At 59.1% G+C, this 21986-nt stretch overlaps 7 protein-coding genes across 7 annotated transcripts; 2 read left to right on the plus strand and 5 right to left on the minus strand.

Moving 5' to 3' along the window:
* Positions 1–489: 489 nt before the first annotated feature.
* SDRG_07738 (hypothetical protein) lies at positions 490–1469 on the minus strand (the record flags this gene model as incomplete). The annotated part of the gene is made up of 2 exons (XM_008613590.1): positions 490–1251; positions 1305–1469. The coding sequence occupies 2 exons, from the start codon at positions 1467–1469 to the stop codon at positions 550–552; spliced, it is 867 nt and encodes a 288-aa protein (XP_008611812.1). The 3' UTR covers positions 490–549.
* A 667-nt stretch (positions 1470–2136) lies between these two features.
* SDRG_07739 (hypothetical protein) lies at positions 2137–6101 on the plus strand. The gene has a single exon (XM_008613591.1). The coding sequence runs from the start codon at positions 2177–2179 to the stop codon at positions 6017–6019; it is 3843 nt and encodes a 1280-aa protein (XP_008611813.1). The 5' UTR covers positions 2137–2176; the 3' UTR covers positions 6020–6101.
* A 169-nt stretch (positions 6102–6270) lies between these two features.
* On the minus strand, positions 6271–8072 carry SDRG_07740 (hypothetical protein). Its single transcript, XM_008613592.1, has one exon. It carries the CDS (start codon positions 8031–8033, stop codon positions 6414–6416), a length of 1620 nt encoding a protein of 539 aa, XP_008611814.1. The 5' UTR covers positions 8034–8072; the 3' UTR covers positions 6271–6413.
* A 301-nt stretch (positions 8073–8373) lies between these two features.
* Positions 8374–13936, minus strand: SDRG_07741 (hypothetical protein). The gene has a single exon (XM_008613593.1). The coding sequence runs from the start codon at positions 13927–13929 to the stop codon at positions 8530–8532; it is 5400 nt and encodes a 1799-aa protein (XP_008611815.1). The 5' UTR covers positions 13930–13936; the 3' UTR covers positions 8374–8529.
* A 61-nt stretch (positions 13937–13997) lies between these two features.
* Positions 13998–15091, minus strand: SDRG_07742 (serine/threonine protein kinase). Its single transcript, XM_008613594.1, has one exon. It carries the CDS (start codon positions 15024–15026, stop codon positions 14064–14066), a length of 963 nt encoding a protein of 320 aa, XP_008611816.1. The 5' UTR covers positions 15027–15091; the 3' UTR covers positions 13998–14063.
* Positions 15092–16455: 1364 nt separating this feature from the next.
* Positions 16456–18808, plus strand: SDRG_07743 (hypothetical protein). The gene is made up of 4 exons (XM_008613595.1): positions 16456–18093; positions 18142–18447; positions 18491–18571; positions 18622–18808. The coding sequence occupies exons 1-4, from the start codon at positions 16492–16494 to the stop codon at positions 18709–18711; spliced, it is 2079 nt and encodes a 692-aa protein (XP_008611817.1). The 5' UTR covers positions 16456–16491; the 3' UTR covers positions 18712–18808.
* On the minus strand, positions 18788–21720 carry SDRG_07744 (serine/threonine protein kinase; the record flags this gene model as incomplete). Its single annotated transcript, XM_008613596.1, has 3 exons — positions 18788–19181; positions 19227–19534; positions 19588–21720. 3 exons carry the CDS (start codon positions 21718–21720, stop codon positions 18788–18790), a joined length of 2835 nt encoding a protein of 944 aa, XP_008611818.1.
* Positions 21721–21986: the final 266 nt, after the last annotated feature.

Below are 21986 nucleotides of genomic sequence, written 5' to 3' on the forward strand. Positions count from 1 at the left end.
AAAACGTGGCGCCGCTTCCAGCTTTATGTACCGAAAGGCCACTACGCGGAGATGGACGCGCCGACAAGACGACGACTCAAGCATGCGTATCCGCTTATCGAGTAAAAGGCGCTTGATCATAATGATGCGACTGCTCTATTCCTGCGGATCGAGAGAAAAGGTGTACATGGTTGCGATACATTTATACCAGATAATTTTACAACACTGTTCAACATATAAATCTTCGATTGTTTACATATTTGCATTGTATACCAGTTAGTTATACTTCGTCCCAGCCACAACCTGACTAAGGTCCCTTGCCACACCCACCGCCACGACCAAACGGGCGTCGAAGAAGCGCGCGGTGGTCACCAAAGTTGGCTCGCACCCCTAAGGAGGGTAGGAGGGTAGGAGAGATGGGGCGTCTTGTTGGCATTGAAGGCATCGTGTCCAGCGGCAACACGAAGTACCGCAATCTCGGGCAGCTATACATTGGCAGTGGACGTGCAACAGGAGCAAATATGTCTTCGTATAGTATTGGGTAAGGACGTCTAGATGAACTAGGACACGTTACGAGAGGAAGAGCACCGTGTGTTCGTAGACGAAAAAGGTGACGGCGTTGACGGGGAACGCGCGGAGGAGCGTGGTGCCGAGGCCTTTGGTGAACGGCGCGTAGCCTTGCTCTTGGAGAAGCCGCCGGACTTGGTAGCGCATACTCTTCTCCAGCGACGAGGCGTGGCCAGGCAGCGTCTGGATGCAGCTTTTCACCACGTCGATGGGGTACACCAGACCCCACGAAACGACGCCGGCCGCGCCGCCGGCCACGAGCATCGACGCCGTGTCGTCGACGCGCTTCTCGATGAGTGAGCGTTTAAGCGCTTCGTAGACGTAAAAGTAGACACCAAACGAATACGAGTCGCGAAGAACCGTGGGCCAAAACCCGAGAAAGAGCCCGCGGACACCAAAACGACCGTAAATGTGCTGGACGCACTCGATCGGACCGCGAAAACTCGGGGTTTTCGTAAACCCGTCCTGCGCTTGGAGCTGGCATTTGATCAAATCGGTCGGACACAGTGCGATCGACTGAAGCAGCCCTGCGATACTACCGGCGGTAAACACGGACGAGAGGCGGGGCTCGGGCGACGCGACTCCCGCTTCGAGCTGGCGAAGCGCGCTACCGTAGGCACCAAACACGATTGCACTGGTCCAGAGACTGCCAAAGAGCGGAGACGTCAAGCCTTTGAAGAAGCCGCGGACACCCTCGTGCTGCCACTACCAACATGTTCACGATACGAGCATCCATCCCGAAAATAGGGGTTGGCTACCGTGTGGCGCGCACAGGCGACCGGGCCCGAGTAAAAGGCGCCGTGGGTCTGCAAACGGACCTTGATCGTATCGAAGGGCTGGCCCACGATGATGCCACTGCCGCCGCCGACGCAGCCCGCGGCAAAGTCGATGGCCGCGCTCTTGAACGCGCTGGTGTCCGTCATGCGTGCAAGTGCAAACTCGACCGCGATTGGCCTGGCATCTGGATACAAATCGGTGATTGGCTAATTTAGACAAGCATCTGGGATTGGTCAACAAGGTGGCTGTTCTTGTGGCCACAATCAAGAGACCACAAACGACCAGCACGCCGCCGCTGCTTCAGGCATGCACCAGCGAGCGCCCCCTGTCAACTATTACCCGAGGGATCCCTTGGCACGAGTATAGACGACGAGAATGCTACAACTACAAATTGGGACTGTTCACATGTCGCTTTCTGGCCGAGCGAACCCAGAGACGAGGAGAGGATGGCGCCAGTTCAAATCCCCCGACCTGCTCATCAGAGTCCTAAATTCCTGGCGATGCCAACGAACCCGTGCTAAGATCTTAGCGCCATGTGCGAAGAGCCGTCGTTGCGACTACCGTTGCTCCTGCAAGTACTTCCAGCAGTTGAGCACCGCTGGTGTCGTTGTCTTGATTACGCCACGACCGCTGTCGATCCACGAACTGATCGGTCGCCACGTGTTTAAACGCTGTCGTGTTCGCGTCGATGGATGTTTCACGTCGTTTCACGTGGGGTCGTACGGTTTTTGACCCATTTAGCGCATCACGTCCAAGGCGCAGTCGGATCGAGCATACAAATCTAGAGAGTCGTTTCTCGAGCTCGCGAGCAGGCGCCGAATTCGGTTGGCGGTGAACTTCACTTGGCAATTTCATGGCAATGGCACGCAAGACGGACGAGACGCTGCCGCTCCTCGCCAAGGCCGACGGGCTCGGCGACCGCAGCCCCGACGAGATGGGCGGCTGCGCCTCCGGCCTCTTCTTCTCGTGGCTCACGCCGCTCCTCGACCTCGGGAACCGCCGGCCGCTCGAGTTTGCCGACTTGTACCAGCTGAACCGCAACGACCGCGCTGCTCATATCTCCAAGAGCTTCCAAGCGCAGTGGAGCCGCGAGCTGCGTCTTCCGACGCCGCGCCTCTGGCGGGCCATGGCGCGCGCCTTTGGCTGGCCCTTTGCGTACGCGGGTTTTCTCAAGCTCATCCACGACTCGCTTCAGTTTGTCGGGCCCATGGTCATCAAGCTCATCATCGAGTTCCTCTCGCAGCCGGACGCCGACCTCCGCGTCGGCTTGATCTACGCGGGCGCGATCTTTGTCTCTGGCGTCATCCAGTCGTTTGCGTTGCGCCAATACTTTTTCTACTGCTTTGAGACCGGTCTCCGCCTTCGGTCGGCGGTCGTCACGGCCGTGTACCACAAGTCGCTCGTGCTCTCGGCGGCGGCCAAGAGCGCGCGGTCGACGGGCGAGATCACAAACCTCATGAGCATCGACGCGCAGCGCCTCCAGGAAATCACCAACTACTCGCATGCGATCTGGTACGCCTTCTTCCAGATCGTCGTGTCGTCGTACTTGCTGTACCTCCAACTCGGCGTCGCGTTTGTCTCGGGCGTCATTGTCATTTTACTCCTGATTCCAGCGACCGCATGCATCTCCAAGATGATGCAAGCGCTCCAGGAGAAGCTCATGGCGGTCAAGGACGAGCGCGTCAAGGTCACGTACGAGGTCCTCTCGGGCATCAAGGTCATCAAGCTCCAAGCATGGGAAAACAGCTTTACAACCCGCGTCATGGAGTTCCGCACGAACGAGCTCGCGCGCCTTCGGACGTACTACATTGCCGACGCGTTCTCGGACGTTGTCTACAATGGTGTGCCGTCGCTCGTGACGATCGTCTCGTTCGCGACGTACATCTACCTCGGCAACACACTGGACGTGGGCACGGCGCTCACGTCCCTCGCTCTCTTCAACATCCTCCGCTTCCCGCTCTTTATGCTCCCGAACGTCATCAACTCGCTCGTCGAAGCCCAAGTGTCGTTCAAGCGCCTCACCGCGTTCTTCCTCTTGGAGGAGCGAACGCCCGTGACGACCGGCGACCTCACCGACGTTGGCATTGCGCTCCACAACGCGACCTTTACATACGAAGAAGGCGCCGAGGCGACGCCCGCGCTCACCAACGTCTCGCTTTCGTTTGGTTCGAATCAGCTGGTGGCGGTCGTCGGCGCGGTGGGCTCGGGCAAATCGACGCTTCTCGCGGGTCTTCTGGGTGACGCGACGTGTGCCCACGGCCGCGTGCACCTCAAGGGCTCGATTGCGTATGTGAGCCAGCAGCCGTTCATCCAGAACGCCACCGTGCGCGACAACATCACGTTTGGCCTTCCGTTCGAACACGCCAAGTACCAAAAGGCGATTGCTGTGAGTTGCCTCGGTGATGACCTCAAGATCCTTCCCGGTGGCGACATGACGGAGATTGGCGAGAAGGGCATCAACCTCAGCGGCGGCCAGCGCACGCGCGTCGCGATTGCGCGTGCCGTGTACCAAGACGCCGACATTTACCTCTTGGACGACCCGTTGGCGGCCGTCGACAGCCACGTGGGCTCGGACATCTTCAAGCAGTGCTTCCAGACCGCGCTCAAGGGCAAGTTGGTGGTGCTCGTGACGAATGGTCTTCAGTTTCTCAAGGACTGTGACGCGGTCGTCGTCATTGCGAGCGGCAAGGTCGCCGAGTTTGGCACGTTTGCCGACGTCTCGGCCATTCCAGGCGGCGTGCTCACCACGCTTCTCGAGAGCGTCCAGGAAGCGCCGGCCGAAGAGACGTACGCGGTGCCTGAGACGGCGGCGACGGACGACGAAGACGTGGCCAATGACGACGACGGCGTCCCGCGGCGTCGTGGGTCGTCAATGCGCAGCGACACGGACGGCGACAACAAGGATCAAAATGGGGCGCTCATTCTCGACGAAGACCGTGCGACGGGCGACGTGCCGTGGTCGACGTACAAGGTGTGGATCCATGCGTGCGGTGGCTTTGGCGTTGCATCGGCGGTTGTCTTCTTCTTCGTCCTCTCGCAGCTCGTCAACCTCGCGTCGACGTTTTGGCTCTCGTACTGGTCCGGGCAGGCCGGGTCGTCCCAGTCGGACCAAATGTACTACTTTTGGATCTTCACGGCGCTCAACGTGGGCTATACGGCGACGGTGTTTGTGCGCATTTTGACGCTGTACCTAGCGGGTCTCCGTGGTTCCAAGGTTCTCTTCCAGCAGCTGCTCACCCAAGTGCTGCGGGCGCCCACGTCCTTCTTTGATACGACACCGCTCGGCCGCATCGTCAACCGTCTCTCGAAAGACGTCTATGCGATCGACGAGTCGATTCCGTCGACGTGGGGCATGCTCTTTGGCACGATTTTCTCGGTGCTCACGACAATTGCGACCGTCGTGTACGTCACGCCGTACTTTACGCTGGTCCTCTTCCCGCTGGGCGCGCTCTACTACGTGTCGCAGCGCTACTTTGTCAAGACGTCTCGGGAGCTCCAGCGCCTCGACTCGATCTCGCGGTCGCCGGTCTACGCGCTCTTTACCGAGACGCTCGAAGGCATTGCGACCATCCGGGCGTTTGGCGCCGAGACGCAGTTTGCGGCGCGGAACGAAGACCTCCTCGACCGCAACCAGCGCGCGTACTTTCTGAACTTTTCGGCCAACTGCTGGCTCGCGCTCCGGCTCGAGTTTGCCGGCACCGTCGTTGCAACGTCGGCGGCCTTGTTAGCTGTGTGCGGGCACCAAGCCGACAACAGCGTGGCCTTTGCGGGCCTCGCCGGCGTCTCGCTCTCGTACGCCTTCTCGGTCACGCAGTCGCTCAACTGGTCCGTGCGCATGATCAGCTCGATCCAGACGCAAATGGTGTCGGTCGAGCGCATCCACAACTACTGCGTCCTGGACACCGAGGCCGACTTGTATGCGCCGACGACCGTCCAGGCCAAGCTCCAAGCGGCGGCGTGGCCGCAAGACGGCCAAGTGACATTTCAAGACGTTGATTTGCGCTACCGCCCGGGTCTGCCGCGCGTGCTCCGGAAGCTCAGCTTCCGCATTGGTCGCAACGAAAAGATTGGCATTGTCGGGCGCACGGGCGCGGGCAAGAGCAGTCTCGTCGTCGCGTTCATGCGCATCGTCGAGCCGTGCGGCGGTCGCATCCTCATCGACGGCGTCGACATTGCCACAATCGGTCTCCATGACCTCCGCGAGAAGATTGCAATCATTCCCCAAGACCCGGTGCTCTTCTCGGGCTCGATTCGGTCCAACTTGGACCCGTTCTCGCGCTACGACGACGCGGCGCTCTGGGTGGCGGTCAAGCGTGCGCACCTCGAGTCGGCGGTCACATCGCTCGACGACAAGGTCGACGAACGCGGCATGAACTTTAGCGTTGGCGAACGGCAGCTGATTTGCATTGCGCGGGCGCTGCTCAAGAAGTCGAAAGTGATTCTCATGGACGAAGCGACGGCGTCGATCGACGCCAACACGGACCGGCTCATCCAGCAGAGCATCCGCGACGAGTTTGTCGACTGCACGACGCTGACGATCGCCCACCGCATCAACACGATCTTGGACTGCGACCGCATTCTGGTCATGGACAAGGGCGGCGCGGCCGAGTTTGACGCGCCGAACGAGCTGCTCAAGAACCCAAAGGGCCTCTTCACCAACCTTGTCGACCACTGGCGCGACGGCGACGAGTCCTAGGCGAAGATTCGCCAAGTACATATTGTGCATTCTCTAAAACAGTGTAATGTCAACTCCACGATGACCTCGTCGTATTTGTGTGAAACACCCCACAACCACCAAAGGGCAGTTCAATATCTAGTTGGTACAGGCTTGCAAACACCCATCAGGACGGGTCCTTCCCACCAAGTGTACCTCCAAAGTCGGACAGCTCGTACAAATAACTTGCTGTCAAAGGTGTCGGAGTCTGTCACCTGACATAGCTAAGCATTGAGTCAAAGCAGCCACATGTCTTTGTTTCTCGTAGCGACCCGTGCATTGTTGCGCTTGAACAGTGAGCCGTGAACCACCAGCACGTAAAAGCAAGGATGGGATTTTATAAATTGAGTGGGTTCTAATTTGTAGTCGGATCTAGTTACTCGTCGTCGCTGTCGCCAAAGGTGATCTTGGTGGCCTTCTTGTTCATGTCGACGTTCTTGGCAAACGCGCCGTAGAGCTTGTGCTCCTTCTTCTTGACGTGCGTGCCAAACTTGGTGAGCTCTTCCGGCACGGGCGCGTTCGACTCGCGGAGGAGGTTGACGAGTTCGCCGGCCTTGGGCTTGTCATGGTTGGTGAAGAACGTATGCGAAATGCCCTTCTTGCCGCCGCGGCCCGTACGGCCAATGCGGTGCACGTAGTCTTCGATCGTGAGCGGGAACGAGTAGTTGAGGACAAACTCGACGTCCGGAATGTCGAGGCCGCGGGCCGCCACGTCCGTCGCGATGAGCAGCGGGATGGTGCCGCTCTTGAACGCCTCGAGGGCCTCCATGCGCTGGGCCTGGCCCTTGTCGCCGTGGATCGCTGTGCACTTCCAGCCCTTGCGCTGGAGCATCGTCTCGACACGGACAGCCTCCTTCTTATACAGGACAAACACCAAGACACGGTTCTTGCGCGACCCGTGGTACTTCTTCAAGAGGCCGTCAAGCTTGGCGTCGCGGCCAAACTCGTCAACGACCTCGACGATCTGCGTCACGTTCTCGGACGCCGCAAGGTCGTCCGAACCGATCGTGACCTTGACCGGGTCCTCGAGGAACTCGTGCGCGAGCTTCTGGATCGACTGCGGCCACGTGGCGCTGAACATGGCGATCTGGCGCTCGGCGTGGCACTCAGCCATGATGAGGCGGATATCCTTCTCGAACCCGTCGTCCAACATGCGGTCGGCTTCGTCGAGGACAATGTACGAGACGTTGGCGAGCGAGCACGACTTCTCCTGGACGAGATCCTTGAGGCGACCGGGCGTCGCAACGACGACCTGGACGCCAGCCTTGAGCGCGCGCTTCTGCTCGTGTTTGGGCACACCGCCGTAGAGGCAGAGCGAGTTGATGTTGACCGACTTGCCCGCGACCGCGATGACGTCGGCGCACTGCACGGCAAGTTCGCGCGTCGGCGCGACCACAAGCATGATCGGGCCCTTCTTCTTCGGGTTCGTCTTGAGCTGGTCGGTGATGTGGACAAGGCCCGGCACCGAGAAGGCGAGCGTCTTGCCCGAACCCGTCTGGGCGATACCAATGATGTCACGGCCAGACGTCAAAATCGGCCAGCACTGCGACTGGATCGGCGTCGGCTTGGCAAAGTTCTCGCACGACTTGAGCATCGCCTTGGGGAACGGCGCGTCCGCGAACGAGAGGATCGGGCGGTACAAGCAGTGGTTGCCGCTCATCGTCATGTGGTTCTCCTGGTGGAACGCGTCGACGGCCTCGTTCGAGAGCGCGGCCGTGTTGGGGCTCTCGACGTAGAACGACTTCTTGAACGACTTGTCCGACGGCGGCGGCTGCTGGTACGGGCCGTTGGCAAAGTCGGCCTTGGCCTTCTTGGCCGGCGCCTCGGCCTCGTCGTCCGAAGCGACCTTGCGCTTCTTCTCCTTCTTGGCCTTCTTCTCTTTCTTCTCCTTCTTGGGCGCGACCTCTTCGGCCTCGTCGACCTCGACGGCGGCCTCCTTCTTCTGGCGCTTCGCCTCCTTGCGGAGCTTCTTGGCCAGCTTCTTGTCGTCGGTCATCTTGATGTTTTGATAAGTGGGTCCGAGACGAAATTCGGCGCCTTTTTGACCAATCAAAAGCGACCCGGAGATTCCCCGGAGATGGCACCACTCAATTTGAATGGTTGGCTGGACCCATCCGTATAATATGCATTATCCGGAAATGTCCATGACGTGGCGGTCTGTGCGAGCACGAAAACAACCGTCGACATGACGCAGACCGGATACGTCCCACCGCGCGTCCGATCATCAAACTGCCGAGACAGGAGGGTTGACCACAGGTGTGCACAGCCCGTCATGGGCTTTGGTGCGCGAGACCAATGGGTTTTGTCGATAATAGCAGTAGATAGATAGACCAACAGGACCCAAGATAGTTGGATAGTGGACCTGTACGATAGCTGGATAGGGCCATATTCATTTGAGGCATCCGTTCATGGGCTGTTATTGTCGTCGTTGGGTAATGTGGTGAGCACACAAGGAAGTAAGACCTGTTCTTATGTGCCTTTTCTGGATGGCGTTATTCCACAAGAGGGTACGCATGCTGCAGCCGGCGGCGCGTGCTCGTGTCCATCTCGTTGTAGTGAGCCGTTGGTACGCGGAGGTGGAAGCGGCGCCATGTCTTAATGTCGAGGACGTGAAAGGTGTCACCGATCGAGAGAATGAGCATGCCGTTCATCGCCGCGGACGCCTTGTCCAAGTAGTAGACGCCCTGGAACTGCCACTTTTTCAGCTGGAAGAGGTACTTTGCCTCGCAGCTCAAGTGGTGCGACGTGGGCGAGTCGTTCAATAATTTGGGAAATCGCCAGCGCTCGATCCAGTAGCACATCACGAGGCAGCTCACGCAAAGCAGCGTCAGCGCGATGAACCGCGTGCCATTGCCAATGCGAACGACGCCACTGCGACAAACCAGCTGGAGGTTGAGGTCCAACACTGTGCACGCCCGCGTCACGGTGGCCGAGTGCGTCACGGGCGACACAAAGCTCCAAATGGCCGAGATCAACCACGTGAGGTATGACGCTTTAACCATGTAGAGGCGCGCATACTGCTGCGTGTAGACCATAAGAACGTCGTTGAGAACGTAGATGAACCACGTAACTTCGCCGGCGCTGAGAATCGTGAGCACAGCGCTCGAGACGGTCGTTCGAAACAGCGTGACGATGCCAGTTTGAACGAGGTCGATGCGCGCGGTACTGAGGACAGTCATGGCCGTGAGGCTGCGCAGAAGGAGCAGCGGACGACCCACCCAAACAATACCAGCAACACGATTGAGGCCAAAGAGGTGACTGCCCGAGATCTGGCCACGACTCCCAAGCATGTGAAGTACAACGAGCACACTCACAGCGACGAGCACCGATGTGACGTACAATACACCGTTGCGCAAGAAGAGGGCGAGATTCTTTGGGATCTCGAGAGCGTTTGGTGCAAGGCTCGTGGTGGTCGTCGTTGTCGAGAGAACGCTGAGTGCACCCTCGTCACCGACAAATGTGACGACTTCCCGATACCCTGTTGCCCAGTCCCAGAGAAAGAACCAGCCAAAAAGCATAAATTCCATGTCGCTTGGATCGAGGAGATTGATCGAGAAGAGCTGCAGTGTTGAGCTGTTGAGAGCGTACTGTACGATCGCGATATGCGCTTCTTGAACGGCGACGGCGGCGGCGTTGACGGCAGCTTGAAGCTCAAGAAATTGGTCGGCCGAAAAGCTAACCTTTACAAACGCCTCGGCGGCTAGGACCATTTCAGAACACGTCGACGGACTGAGTACGTCAAAGGCACAACTTTCCGAGACATTGAGCGAGGGCGCTGAGAGCTGCGTGACGGCAGCTGCAAACACGACTTCCATCTTCGTCGGCGCAATGTACTCACCAAAGTTCGAGCCGCACACTGCCGCCGCGCCATAAAACCCCCGCAAGCCCGAGCTCTGAATGTCGCGGGTGGGGGGCACGCCCCCCGTATCACAAAGCGGATTGCCTCCCAAGATGAAGATGGACGGAGTAAACCACGTCGAGGGCACTGGTGACAGCGATGGTACGACCAGTGCTTTGTAGGCCGCGGCTGCCGCAGCGTTTGTTGCGAGGTTCGTGCTCACGAGCCGGCTGAACAACTGCTGCAATCGCAGCAGCGCTGGCGGAACAGGAACGTGCAGCATGTCAATCGACCCAAAGGGTCCAATGCGTGCACGCACCAACCCAAAGCCGAGACCGAACGGGGGTGACAGCGTCCCGTTCTGGCTCATCACGTCTTCGAGGCTTGACCCATTCGCAAAGGCAAAGCGCGGGCTATCGCGCAACAGGCTACGCTCGTGCAAGAGCGAAGAGTTGTCGCGAACTGCGTTGAGGTCGGCGCCAAACGACCAGTACATCTTGAGCGAAGTCTGGTCGCGCCACGCCCACGTGCCAACGGTGTGCTTGAGCGTCATGGCGTAGCGAAAGCCAAACGCAGTCTCGACGTCGAACGAATCAAAGAGGCCGAGCCGCTTGTAGTTTTGCCACTGCAGCGTGAATGAGGAAACCGCGTGTTTGGTCCAGAGTCGCACTTCGTCCGCAACACTCGTGCCAGGATCGCAACTACTGGAGCGCCAGGCCATGCCGGCCGCACTAGTGTTCAAGTCGGTACCAAACGCAATCTCAAAGGCGTCCCCCCACGTGTGCTGGAAGCTCGCCCAGTCGGTATTGCGAACAAACGCCTCAAGGTACACCGCCCCGTTCGTACGGTAGGCTGCGCACCGCGACTGCCGAGTCGCCGAGTTGGCCATGGCCCAGCGCCGCTCAAAGTCGAGGTAGCAAAACGAGGTAAACACATACGGCAGCGTGCTCGGGGGCGTCATCCGGAGACCGGCGATCGCAGCACCGAGGTCATTCGCGAGGGTCTCCATGTAGATGACGTTGTTGTACAGTGACTGGGACATGACCAAGGTCGTCGAGCCATTGTAGAGCAATGCATCAGCGAACCCGACGTCGTCGAGGCGCCACGTCATGGGCAAAGCAGCATAAAACAGCTGCGTGTTGAACCAATTGCCAAGAAAGGCGTCGATGCCGGTGCTGCTGAAGCCGGGCCAGAAAAAGTCGTTGGCGAGGTTCTGGCCCGAGACCGAGATAAAAACGACGCTGCTAGCGATCGTCAGTAGAAGGTAGCCACAGCCAAGCACGACCATCAACGTATTCCATGGGACACGGTTCACGCAGTAGCCGCGCCACGTCGAGGTGTCGAGTGGCTGCGCCTCGTCGACGGGCGAAGATGGTAGAAGCGACGACGACCAGCGTGGCGCCGGCAGCCGTGCGGGGAGAGCGAGGGACGGCGAGTGCAAGTTCAGCGTCGACTTGGCGAGCTTCTTTTTCCAGACGACCCAGAGTTTAATGTCAAAGACGTAGTGGGCGCCGCGAAACGTGAAGGGTACGAGGCCGCACAATGCGCAAATGGCGTGGTCCATGCACCAATTTGTCGTGTAGTCGATCGAGAAGACGCGCAAACTCAGGAACGCTTCGCCTGCGGCGGGGATGACGGTCGGTGACGCTTCCGCGGCACTTGGCGATCGCTTTCGCAGTGTTGCGAGCAGCAGCGCCAGTAGCAGAGCCCCAAAGATGAGTGCAATAACATGCTGTGTGCGCACCCAGCTGCCAATGTCGAGTCGACCGCTCACGCAGAGCAGCTGGGCATCCAAGTTGACGCTAGCGCAGGTCCGAGCCAATGACGCCGTGGGCCACACCGGATTCAACATCGAATAGAGAAGGATACCAACCCACGTCAAGGCTGCGCTCAACGGTGCGTACTGAGGTGCGTTCTCGGGGAAGACAACAAGGAGAATGTCAACAAGGACGTACGAGAGCCAAGCGACTTCGCCCGTCAAAACCGCCGTCTCAAGAAAGGACCGCGTCTCAAAGGCGAGGCCGGTCCAGCCGTGGCGCGGTGTTAGCGTCATGGGCGCTGTGCTTAGAAGGATGATGGCTGTGACACCTCGCACGAGAAAGACGGGGCGGCCGACCCAAACAAAGGCGGCGACGCGGTTGAAGAAGAAGAGGTTGCGACCCGCAATGCGAAACTCGATCCAAAAACAGCGCAGGAGCACAAATGCCGCGACAAAGCCCAGGACAGCGGTCGAGTAAATAGCAATGTACAAGAGATAGTTGCACGTGCTCCGGGGCACTTCCAGCGCCATGGCGTCAAAGCCAATCGGGGGTACGGCTGTCGAGATGAGCGTCATTGAACCAACGTCACCTTCGAACTTGACCACTTCCCGCGTCCCGATCGCCCAGTCGTAGAGGTGCACCCAGCCAAAGACACCCCATTCCATCAACATCTGATGCAGCAAGATTGGGTCCGAGCCATTGACCATCGCAAACTGCATGACCTCGACTTGAAGGGTTGCCACTTCGCGCGACACGACAGCGGCGGCCGAGACGAGGTCGGACGTGCCTTCCAACGACGCTAGCAGTGCCGCGGCCGCCGCAATGTCGCTGAAGCATTCGTCGTCGTTGGTCGACCCACCGCAGAGCTCACGCGGCAGAGGCGCCGACGATTGGGCGCTCGAAGCACCCAGAGCCGCAAACACAAAGCTGAGAATCGTATAGCGCAGCGTCATGGGTGTCGCGTCACCACACGTGTCGTAAAAGCCAAAGCTGGGTTGCACAAAATGCTTGGCGGCACCACTCGTACAAAAAGGACTGCCGCCCACGTACGTTAGCCCTGGTGTTGTCCAGGACGGCGGTGCGATATTCGTCAGTATGCGTTCGCTGTGCACCCACGGAGCGAGTCGCTGAAAGGCGGCGTTGGCCATACTCGCGTGCCCAAAGACAGCATTGTACGTTGCGAGCAGCGACGCGAGTTCGCGCGGCAGTGGCACGTACCGCATGTCGATCGAGAGGAGTGGACCAACATGCGTATGCAAGAGCGCGATGGGCAGCGCCGCCGGGTTGAAGCCCTGGACCGCTTCAAAGTTGACTTGGCTCCCGTTCACACGCACCAGTGAGACGCCCTGGACGCCGGCCGCCCAGAGATCGTTGAAGAACGCCCAGTAGCAGTTGAGGCTCGTCCACGTAAAGTCGCGCGCGACCCGAGGCAGATTCTTGATGCTCATGCTCTGCTCCATGCCGAGGGCATTCGCGATCACAACGGTCTCCGTGATACCGCCTTGCCAGAGGTTGTGCCAATGCAGTGCAAACCGGCGTAGATTATACGTCGCCCAGTACGTGACTTCGTCGTCGACCGACGAGGCGGCGCTCGCCGTAGCCGTCACCCACGCCGGGCCATCGGCATCATGTAATACTGCGTCGAGAATCGCCGTTTGAAAGCCCGAGCCCGCCGTGCTCACCCAGTCGTTCCAGTCGACATTACGAAGTAGCGCCTCGAGGTACACGGCCGCGTTGTCGCCATCCAACGCAGCACACCGGGCTTGGCGCCACAGCGTGTGGGCAAGCTCCCAGCGACGATCCAAATCGACCCAGCAGTTTTGCGTCGGCAGCCAGAGCGCATAGTCCATCGTGACGGCGCGGAGCCCACGGACAGCGTCGGGTAGCGTCATGGTATCAAGAACGCTCCGAATATACGAGGGGTTGACGCCGACCTGGTTGACGCTGCTGCTGTAGTCGCTGTTGAAGAAGAGGCCGGGGCTGCGTAAATCGAGCGCGGTCGAGACGTTCGTCGCAGAGGTGAGCGCCCGATTGAAGGCGTCGGCGACAAACGACTGCGTGCCTGTTGTGTTGAAGCCCGCCCAGAAGAGGTCGTTGGTCATGCTCGGGCCCAAAAGGTCCACAAAGTAGATGCTCAAGACCGAGGTGCCGACGAGGTACAAGGCGCCTGCGACCGACCACGCGCGGCTCGTCATCGATCCCGTGTCGTGGAGCACCATCATGGTCGTGGCGCGGCGCGGCGGCAGGATCATGGAGGCGGACGCGAGCGGGTCGACCGGATGGACCGCGGTCATGGTCGTCCTTTTTTGGTCAATTTTGAAACGCGCCTGTCTAGTTGGACCGTTGCAACAAAACCCAAAACTCCAGTACAAGTAGGATAGATTAGAGTAGGATTGTAACGACTAAGTAAAGAGGAGGCGAGCTTCGGCTATGCGAATTGCGCCGAGACGATACCGACGACCTCGGTGATGGACGGTCGGGCCGACGCCTCTGTCGCAAGACACCGTGTGAGGACGCTTGCAACGTCGGCCGGCCACGTCGTTGGCGTCGCGAACGGGGCCAAGCCGCCCGTCGCCTTGGCCTCTGCAATGCGCAGGTCACCGCGCACGTAGCCATGCTCGGCGTAGATCTGTGCATATGGCTGCGACCGGCTAAAGATCTGAAGGAAAACGACGCCGAGCGCGTACATGTCGGCCGCTTGGCGCGCGGTGAGGTCCAGCGCGAGGTGCCCATGTAGCGTTTCCGGCGCCCGGTAGGCCATCTCCATGACGCCGTACGCATCGACGCTTACATGCGCCTTGACAATCGCCTGGACGTTGAGCTTGCAGATGCCCGCGGCGTTGACGAGCACGTGCATGGTGCAGAGGCTGCCGTGCGCACGCTTGGCATCCGTGTGGAGGTAGGCGAGGCCCTCGGCAATGTCGAGGCACATGGCCCACATCTGCTTGGTGCTCAGCTCCGTCTTCTTGTTGTAAATGACGTTGAGCACCGAGCCTTGGACCATAAACTCCATGGCGGCGCAGAGCGTGGTCGAATAGACAACGAGCGAGACGCCGTGAACCTCGACAATGTTCTTGTGGCGCAGCGCCTTCATCTCCTTGAGCTTGGCGACAAAGTCCGTCTTGTTGGCGGTCGACGACGTCGTCAAGTCGATGCACTTGAGAAAGACCGTGTCGCCGTGCAGCTTGCACGTCCGCGCCATCGTGTCGGTGCCCGACCGCAGCGGCGCCGTGCGCTCTCGCTCCAGCGGCAGCCACATGTCGACGAGATCGTCACGCGTCGGGAGGACCTCCACGTCGAACGGGTACGGCTTGGACGGCGCGGCCTCGAGGCTAAACTCGGCGTACTTCTGCATGACGCTCAGCGCGATCGAGCGGAAGGTCGAGAGCATGGTGACAAAATCAAGAATACCCGGATTCCGTCAAAGGCTGTCTCCGGATACGACATGTGTATCCGTACTATTGCAAAGTGAATTTACTGTGAATTTTCGGCACCAAATTTTATTCAAGTCGAGAGTGCTGGTGTGGTGGGTCGCGACCACAAGACAGTGACGTGCCTCAATGTTGTGTGAATATACTGGGAAGGATAAATCACTGTGGATAGATGGATGTCAACATTTGCCGTTCGAGTCCCCACGGCGGCTTGTGGATCCAAAGAAAGAGGAAACGACGAAACTGGTTGATCCAAAATAGTGTTGAGTCGAGCTGGCGCTGGTGAGCAAACTTCAAAGTCCTCCAAGCAAAATACAGTCAAATGGCCCACATGTATAGATCGTACAGCGCGGCTGATAAGAAATTGAGGTTTTGTGCGTGGTACTGCTTATTCGTCGTCATTTTCTCGACCTATCTCGGTTCTTGGTCGCCATTCTCTCCTTCTCTACCTGCTCTTTCGTCCAACTGTTAATCTTATTTATACAAACACGCGCCAAGTCGCATCTTCTTGACGCTATTTTCATAAACATCAAATCGCTCGCTTCCACACCCAGCACAACGCCAAAAACATTGCATTAGAGCATCTCCACCGGTTCCCCGTATCCCACACTGGCTCTGGGTTTTTTTACCGGGCGATTTCGCTCTGTATATCGCGATACAGAGCAAGATAAAACAAAACGCCCCACCGGTCGCCCTGTAAAAAGATGCCGGGAGTCGCAATTTGTATGGCGTCGATAACTTCGAACTTCGTCTTAAAATTCGATTTTGTATCCATTTTTTGACTAGTATACAAAACATGAGCCATTCGCGATATTACCGGGTAAAAAGCCAGGGTGCCCGGGCGCCCTGTATCGGGCACCAGGATACAGGGCGCTCGGCCAATTTTTGCTCCACCCGGTAAAAATTATACAGATACAGGGCGATTTACAGGGACCGGTGGGGCATTTCCCCGGTAAATTTTTTACAAATTTGGAAATTTTACAGAGCCAGTGTAGGATAGCGCGGACGGGTGGAGAAGCTCTTATTCCCTTAACACCACATAGCTCGTCTGGAGTATAATGTACTTCCTACAAGTTGTGGCTCTTTTTTCGTGTTGCAACTACTTTTTTCTGAGCTCGTTTGCCCAATCGACCTCGATGTAAATGTCCAAGGAGCAGGCGTGTCGTGGAATGCATGTCTTGAGAATCTGACGCCGTTGACGCAAAAGGACGACGATGCACGGCGTCACGCTAGCGTCAACACTGAAACACCGAGCTTGTCTTTTCGCTTCACACTATTTCCGTGGCACCTAAAACCTCTTATAACGCATATCCGTGAAAATGAATACACTATTAAATGACAGAGGACCTCGGATTGGATCGTCAAGCGAGCGGGTGTTGGTTGTGTTGAGAAACTTCCACAGCGACCACAGGCGGAGACTGCAGCATGGACTCGGACAGCGACCTCGAGCCGCTGCGTAAGAAGGTCAAGAAGACGCCGGCGAAGCGGGCCGCCGACTCGGACGACTCGGACTTTGACGAGACGCCGCTCTCGAGCCTCAAGCCCAAGAAGGCCAAGGCCGCGGTGAAGAAGGAGCTCAAGAAGAAGCCGGCGACAAAGGCCAAATCCTCGGCCAAGGTGTCGGCCAAGGATGCCAAGACGACCAAGAAGAAGGCGACGAGCAGCAGCGTCAAGGTCAAGTCCGAGTCGGGCGCCGTGCGCAAGCTTAAGGTGCAGAGCAAGTCGGAACGACTGGACATGGCGATCAAGGCGTACCGCTGGTGGAACGCTGAGGAGCTTCCGGAAGACATTCAGTGGCGCACGCTCGAGCACAACGGCGTCATGTTTCCGCCGTCGTACGAGCCGCATGGCGTCCCGCTCTACTACGACAACCAGCCCGTCGAGCTCACGCCGGCGCAGGAAGAGATTGCGTCGTTCTACGCGGCGATGCCACTCGACGGCCCGCAGCTCGGCAACCCGAAGACGAGCGAGATGTTTACCAAGAACTTTTTCGCCGACTTTAAAGAGGCGCTCGGGAAGGGCCATGTGGTCAAGAACATGGCGAAATGCAACTTTGACTTGATCCGCAAGCACCTCGACGAGCAGCGCGAGAAGAAGCGCGAGCGCACAAAGGAAGAGAAGGCGCCCGAGAAGGCCAAGCGCGAGACCGAGCTCTTCAACTATGGCTTTGCCATCGTCGACGGCCACTTGGAGAAGGTCGGCAACTTTCGCATCGAGCCGCCCAACCTCTTTCGCGGCCGCGGTGAGCACCCAAAGACGGGTACGCTCAAGAAGGCGGTCATGCCCGAAGAAGTCACGATCAACTGCGGCATGGAAGACCGCGTCCCGGTGTGCCCGATGCCGGGCCATGCGTGGAAGGAGGTCATCCACCGCGACACGGTCTCGTGGCTCGCCTACTGGAACGAAAACGTCATGGGCGGTATCAAGTACGTCTGGCTGGCCGCGTCCTCGAGCTTCAAGGGCAAGGCCGACATGGAAAAGTACGAGAAGGCGCGCCGGCTCAAGAAGTTTATCACGAAAATCCGCAAGGACTACACGGAAGGGCTCAAGGCCAAAGACATGTTTACGCGCCAGCGCTCGACGGCCATGTGGGTCATTGACGTGCTCGCGCTGCGTGTCGGCAACGAGAAGGGCGAGGACGAGGCCGATACCGTCGGCTGCTGCTCGCTGCGCGTCGAGCACACGAGCTTTAGCGACGAGGGCTGCGAGCTCACGCTGAGCTTCCTCGGGAAGGACTCAATGCCGTACAACAACACGATCCGTCTCGCCGAGTATGGCAGCGTCGGCGAGCTCGTGTACCGCAACGTCAAGAGCTTTTGCGCGAAAAAGCAAAAGCAGCAGGATATTTTCGACGAGCTCAGCGTCACGGAGCTCAACAAGCACTTGAGCTCGCTCATGCCCGGGCTCTCGGCCAAGGTCTTTCGTACGTTCAACGCGTCCGTCACGCTCGAGAAGGAGCTCCCGCGCATCTTGTCGGGCGACGACGTCGCGGTCAAGGTCGTCGCGTACAACGACGCCAACCGCAAGGTACACGCTTCCTATCGGATCGAAATATCAAACAAAATGGTTGTATAGGTCGCCATCCTCTGCAACCATCAGCGCACGGTGCCCAAGAACCACGATACCGCCGTCGAAAAGATGGTCGGTCAGCTCGACCAGATGAAGGACCAGCTCAAGGAACTGGAAGAGATGAAAGTGCTTCTCAAGAAGAACAAGACCAAGCAGATCCAGATCAAGACGGAAGACCCAGACGACGACGCCGAGGCCAAGAAGGCCCAGGCGCATCGCTTCTCCAAGGTCCCGTCCGCCGACCAAGTCGACAAGAAGATAGATAGCTGGAAGAAGAAGATCAAGGCGCTCGACCTGCGGCTGCGGGACAAGGTCCGCATGCTGATGCTGCTGCTGCTCTGATATGCTTGGATAGAACGACAACAAGGAGGTCGCGCTTGGTACGTCCAAGATCAATTATATGGACCCGCGCATCACCGTGGCGTGGGCCAAGCGGGTACGACGTCGTCCTCGTCGCAACACGCACATGCTCATGCCAAGTCGTAGAACGAGGTGCCCATCGCCGGCGTCTTTCCCCGTGCCCTCCGCGAAAAGTTTGTCTGGTCGATGGACGTGGATCCCAACTGGACGTTCTAAGAAGGCCTCGTCTTCTCATGCATCATACGCTGCCATTCTCATCTGCGATCTCGAGTCGATAGTTTTGCATTCAAGCTTACGAGGCCGGCAATAGCGCCTGCAGGATCGTCGCCATCGACGGCCGCTTGGTCGGGTCTTCGTGGAAGCAGGCTTCGATCAGGTGATGGTATTGGAGAGGCACGGCCTCGTCGAGCGCGAGCCGGCCACCGCCCACCACGTGCGACGCCGCCATGTACGCCGGCATGTCGCCAAACGGCTTGGTCTCCGTGAACGTTTCCCACATGAGCACGCCGAACGAGTACGAGTCGGACCGGAACGAGAAGGCGTGGGGTGGCGTGAGCGACTCGGGCGCCATGTACTTGAGCGGGCCGACGCCTTCGCTGAGCCGGGTCCCGCCATACGAGTTGACCCGCCGGCACATACCAAAGTCGCAAATTTTGCCCCGCAAGCCGTCGTCGACGAGGCAGTTGCTATCAGGCTTGGTTGAAACATTGATAGAAAAGGGGAAACGGTACCGCGCGGCGATGTCGCGGTGCAAGAAGCCGCCTTCGTGGATGTTGAGAAACCCGGCGGCCGCGTCACACAGAATTTGCGTCTTTTGATTCGTCGATAGCGCTGGCGCGTGGCTCTCCAAGCTCCCAAACGGAAGGTACTCGGTCACGAGACTCAGCGGCTGCGAGAGGTCTGTGCTTGCGCCCACGAACGGTACAATGCTCGGGTGGTGCCCAAACATGGCCAGCACCGCGGCTTCGTGCCGAAACTCTTGCACGATCTGGTCCGAGTTGTCACCAAACTCGCTCGCTCGAATCGTCTTGACGACCACCTAGACAGACGGCATCGTATCGCAACCTGCGATGAGCAAGGCATCCGACGTACGTCTCGGCCATGGTACCGGGCTCGGTACGCGTCACCAAAGTTGCCGCGGCCCACGAGCTCCTTCATGTCGAGCGCCGTGAACGGAATCTCTTCAAACGTCTCGGGCAGCATCTCGAGCTGTGTGTTGAGCTCTGTCGCCTCCATGGACGCGGCCGAGATCGACGCAATGTACACGTAGGCGCGGAGGATCATGACCTTTGTCCCGACGACCACCGTGGCTTTGAGGAGCACTTGGTCGCGGGTCGCCTGCGGTACGTTGCACTGGATGTCGTACGCAACGTGGGTCGCGGCGCCCTGCCACGGCAGAGCTTTTGTGGGCGCTTCGTCGACCAACGAAAACCCTTCGGGTAGCTCGAGCGTCACGTGGATGAGCGCACCGCGGCGCAAGTCAAACATGACGTCGCGCGAGAGCTGACGCGCGCTTCCGTCGGCGGTCGCAGCTTCGTGCATGTCGTCCCGCTGGTTGATCAGGAACGCCCAGACGGCAAGAGTAAACGAGCTCTGGGGCGATACGCAGGCCGGGGCGTACGCCGTCAAGTGCACGTGGTCGAGCACATCGTCGGGTGCTAGTGCTGGCGCAAACGGCGTGTTCACCGACCGGTAGAGGCGGAAGCCGCGCGTCTTGGGCTCAAAGTCGCTCGACGAGAACGCCGCGGCCGATGGCGGCGACAGGTGGCCGTACATGCGCTCGTATTGCGTCGGGGACGGCCCGTCAAACTGGTCGTACTGCGGCGGCGACCGAACCAACGAACTCTCAAACAAGTTGCGGTACACGTCCGGCGACTGCGTGTGGAGGCTCCCGGGCATGTAGCTGTACGTGAGACTGCCCGCCGAAAAGGTACTGTACCCAATCGTGTTGTCGCCATACTCGTGGTCGTCGGGCGCCGACTCCATCTGGTACGTCCGTGGCGCCACGTGAATGGCCATGGGGCCGCGCATCGGGCCGGCGGGCGACATGTGCGCACCGGCGATGACAAACGAGCTCGACTGACGTTTCTTCTCGAGGAGCTTCTGTCGCTCGTCTTCGACGCTCCGGCGCTCCTTCTCCAGACTCCGACGCAGCTTCTTGTTGTCTTTGGCTGCGGCTTCGAACCGCTTGTAGTCCTCGATACGCTTGTCAAGGGCTGCGAGCTCGGCGTCGAGGTCGTCTCTGTCGTCGGTGGCGGCAGTGTCTTCGGCCTCGCTTGCGATTGCGATCGCCACGGCCGTACCATGGATCTGGATGGGAATTGGAGCAAGCGCGTCCGGCGAGGTGCTATGACGGGCCAGCGACTCGGTGGGAAGCTCCTCGTTGTGGGCGTGTGCCGTTGGTGCCAGCACGTCGTCCGGCGCGCTCGGGGACGCAGGGGCGGGTTCGGATGGTTGTGGAATCACGAGCGGCTTCTCAACCGTTAGGCTCGTTCTTGCGGGTTGGGAATTCTGCACAGGCAAGAGCGGTGGTGCCGGCTTGGTCGGCGACGACGGGTGTCGCGCAAACGTGTCGCGCACCTGCGTCGACGTGCTGTGGTACACATTGATGGCGATGTCTCTTGCGAGCGGACGGCACTCGTCTCTGACGCTTGGCGCTGGCGACGGAAAGATGCTGTTGTACAAGCCAATGCTGATGGACACAATGACGAGGCAAAGGATCTGCCCGATGACGAGGCCGGCCAAGAGGAAGAGCGACCACTTGACGAGCACTTCGACGGTCAAGCCGCCGCTCGCGTACGTGTCCATGGGCGCGTCTACGACCGTGTGCATGCCAAGGATCCAAATGGCGACTGGAATCGCCGAGAGCGGGCCGACAAACGTGGTCTTCCAGCCAAAGATGTACAGAAGCGTGTGGAGGACGTGCGTACTCGTGAGCTCCGCCGGCCGTGTCTGCATGGACAGCGTGCGCTCGGTCTCATAGAGCGAGAGGACGCCGATCTCGACGCGCCAGTAGTTGCGCACAAAGGCGGTCGCAAGGCCAACGAACCGCGCTTCGTACCCGCCGTCGCCGGCGCCGCCGCGTGCGATCGTGACGAGGCCAAAGGCTACGAACGAGAGAAGCGCCGCGAGGAAGAGGACCGTGTACAGGACCCACGTGCACACGAAGAAGACGATCGTCCGGCGGTTCGACCGGTTGCCGCCGAGGACAACGCTCGAGCCCATCAGTGAAAGGAAAGTCGCCGCCTCTGATTGGCCGCATCCCAAGATTTATGCGCCGGTTGTGCCACTCCAATTGTATTACATACAAATTTCAAATGAATTGAATTGAAAATGGCCACGCATTTCGACCAATGGAGTTTTCCGACAGGCGGCGCCGTGGATCGCAGGGCTGCCAGCTGGACACGACCTGGGCGCCGATGGCTGGTCGCGGACGCCAATGCAGGCGGCGGGCATGGGACGTACCTGCGGTGGGCCGTGGCCGGCAGACC

This window comes from Saprolegnia diclina (assembly GCF_000281045.1).
Source record: "Saprolegnia diclina VS20 unplaced genomic scaffold supercont1.22, whole genome shotgun sequence".
In the NCBI taxonomy this organism is placed as follows: Eukaryota; Oomycota; class Saprolegniomycetes; order Saprolegniales; family Saprolegniaceae; genus Saprolegnia; species Saprolegnia diclina.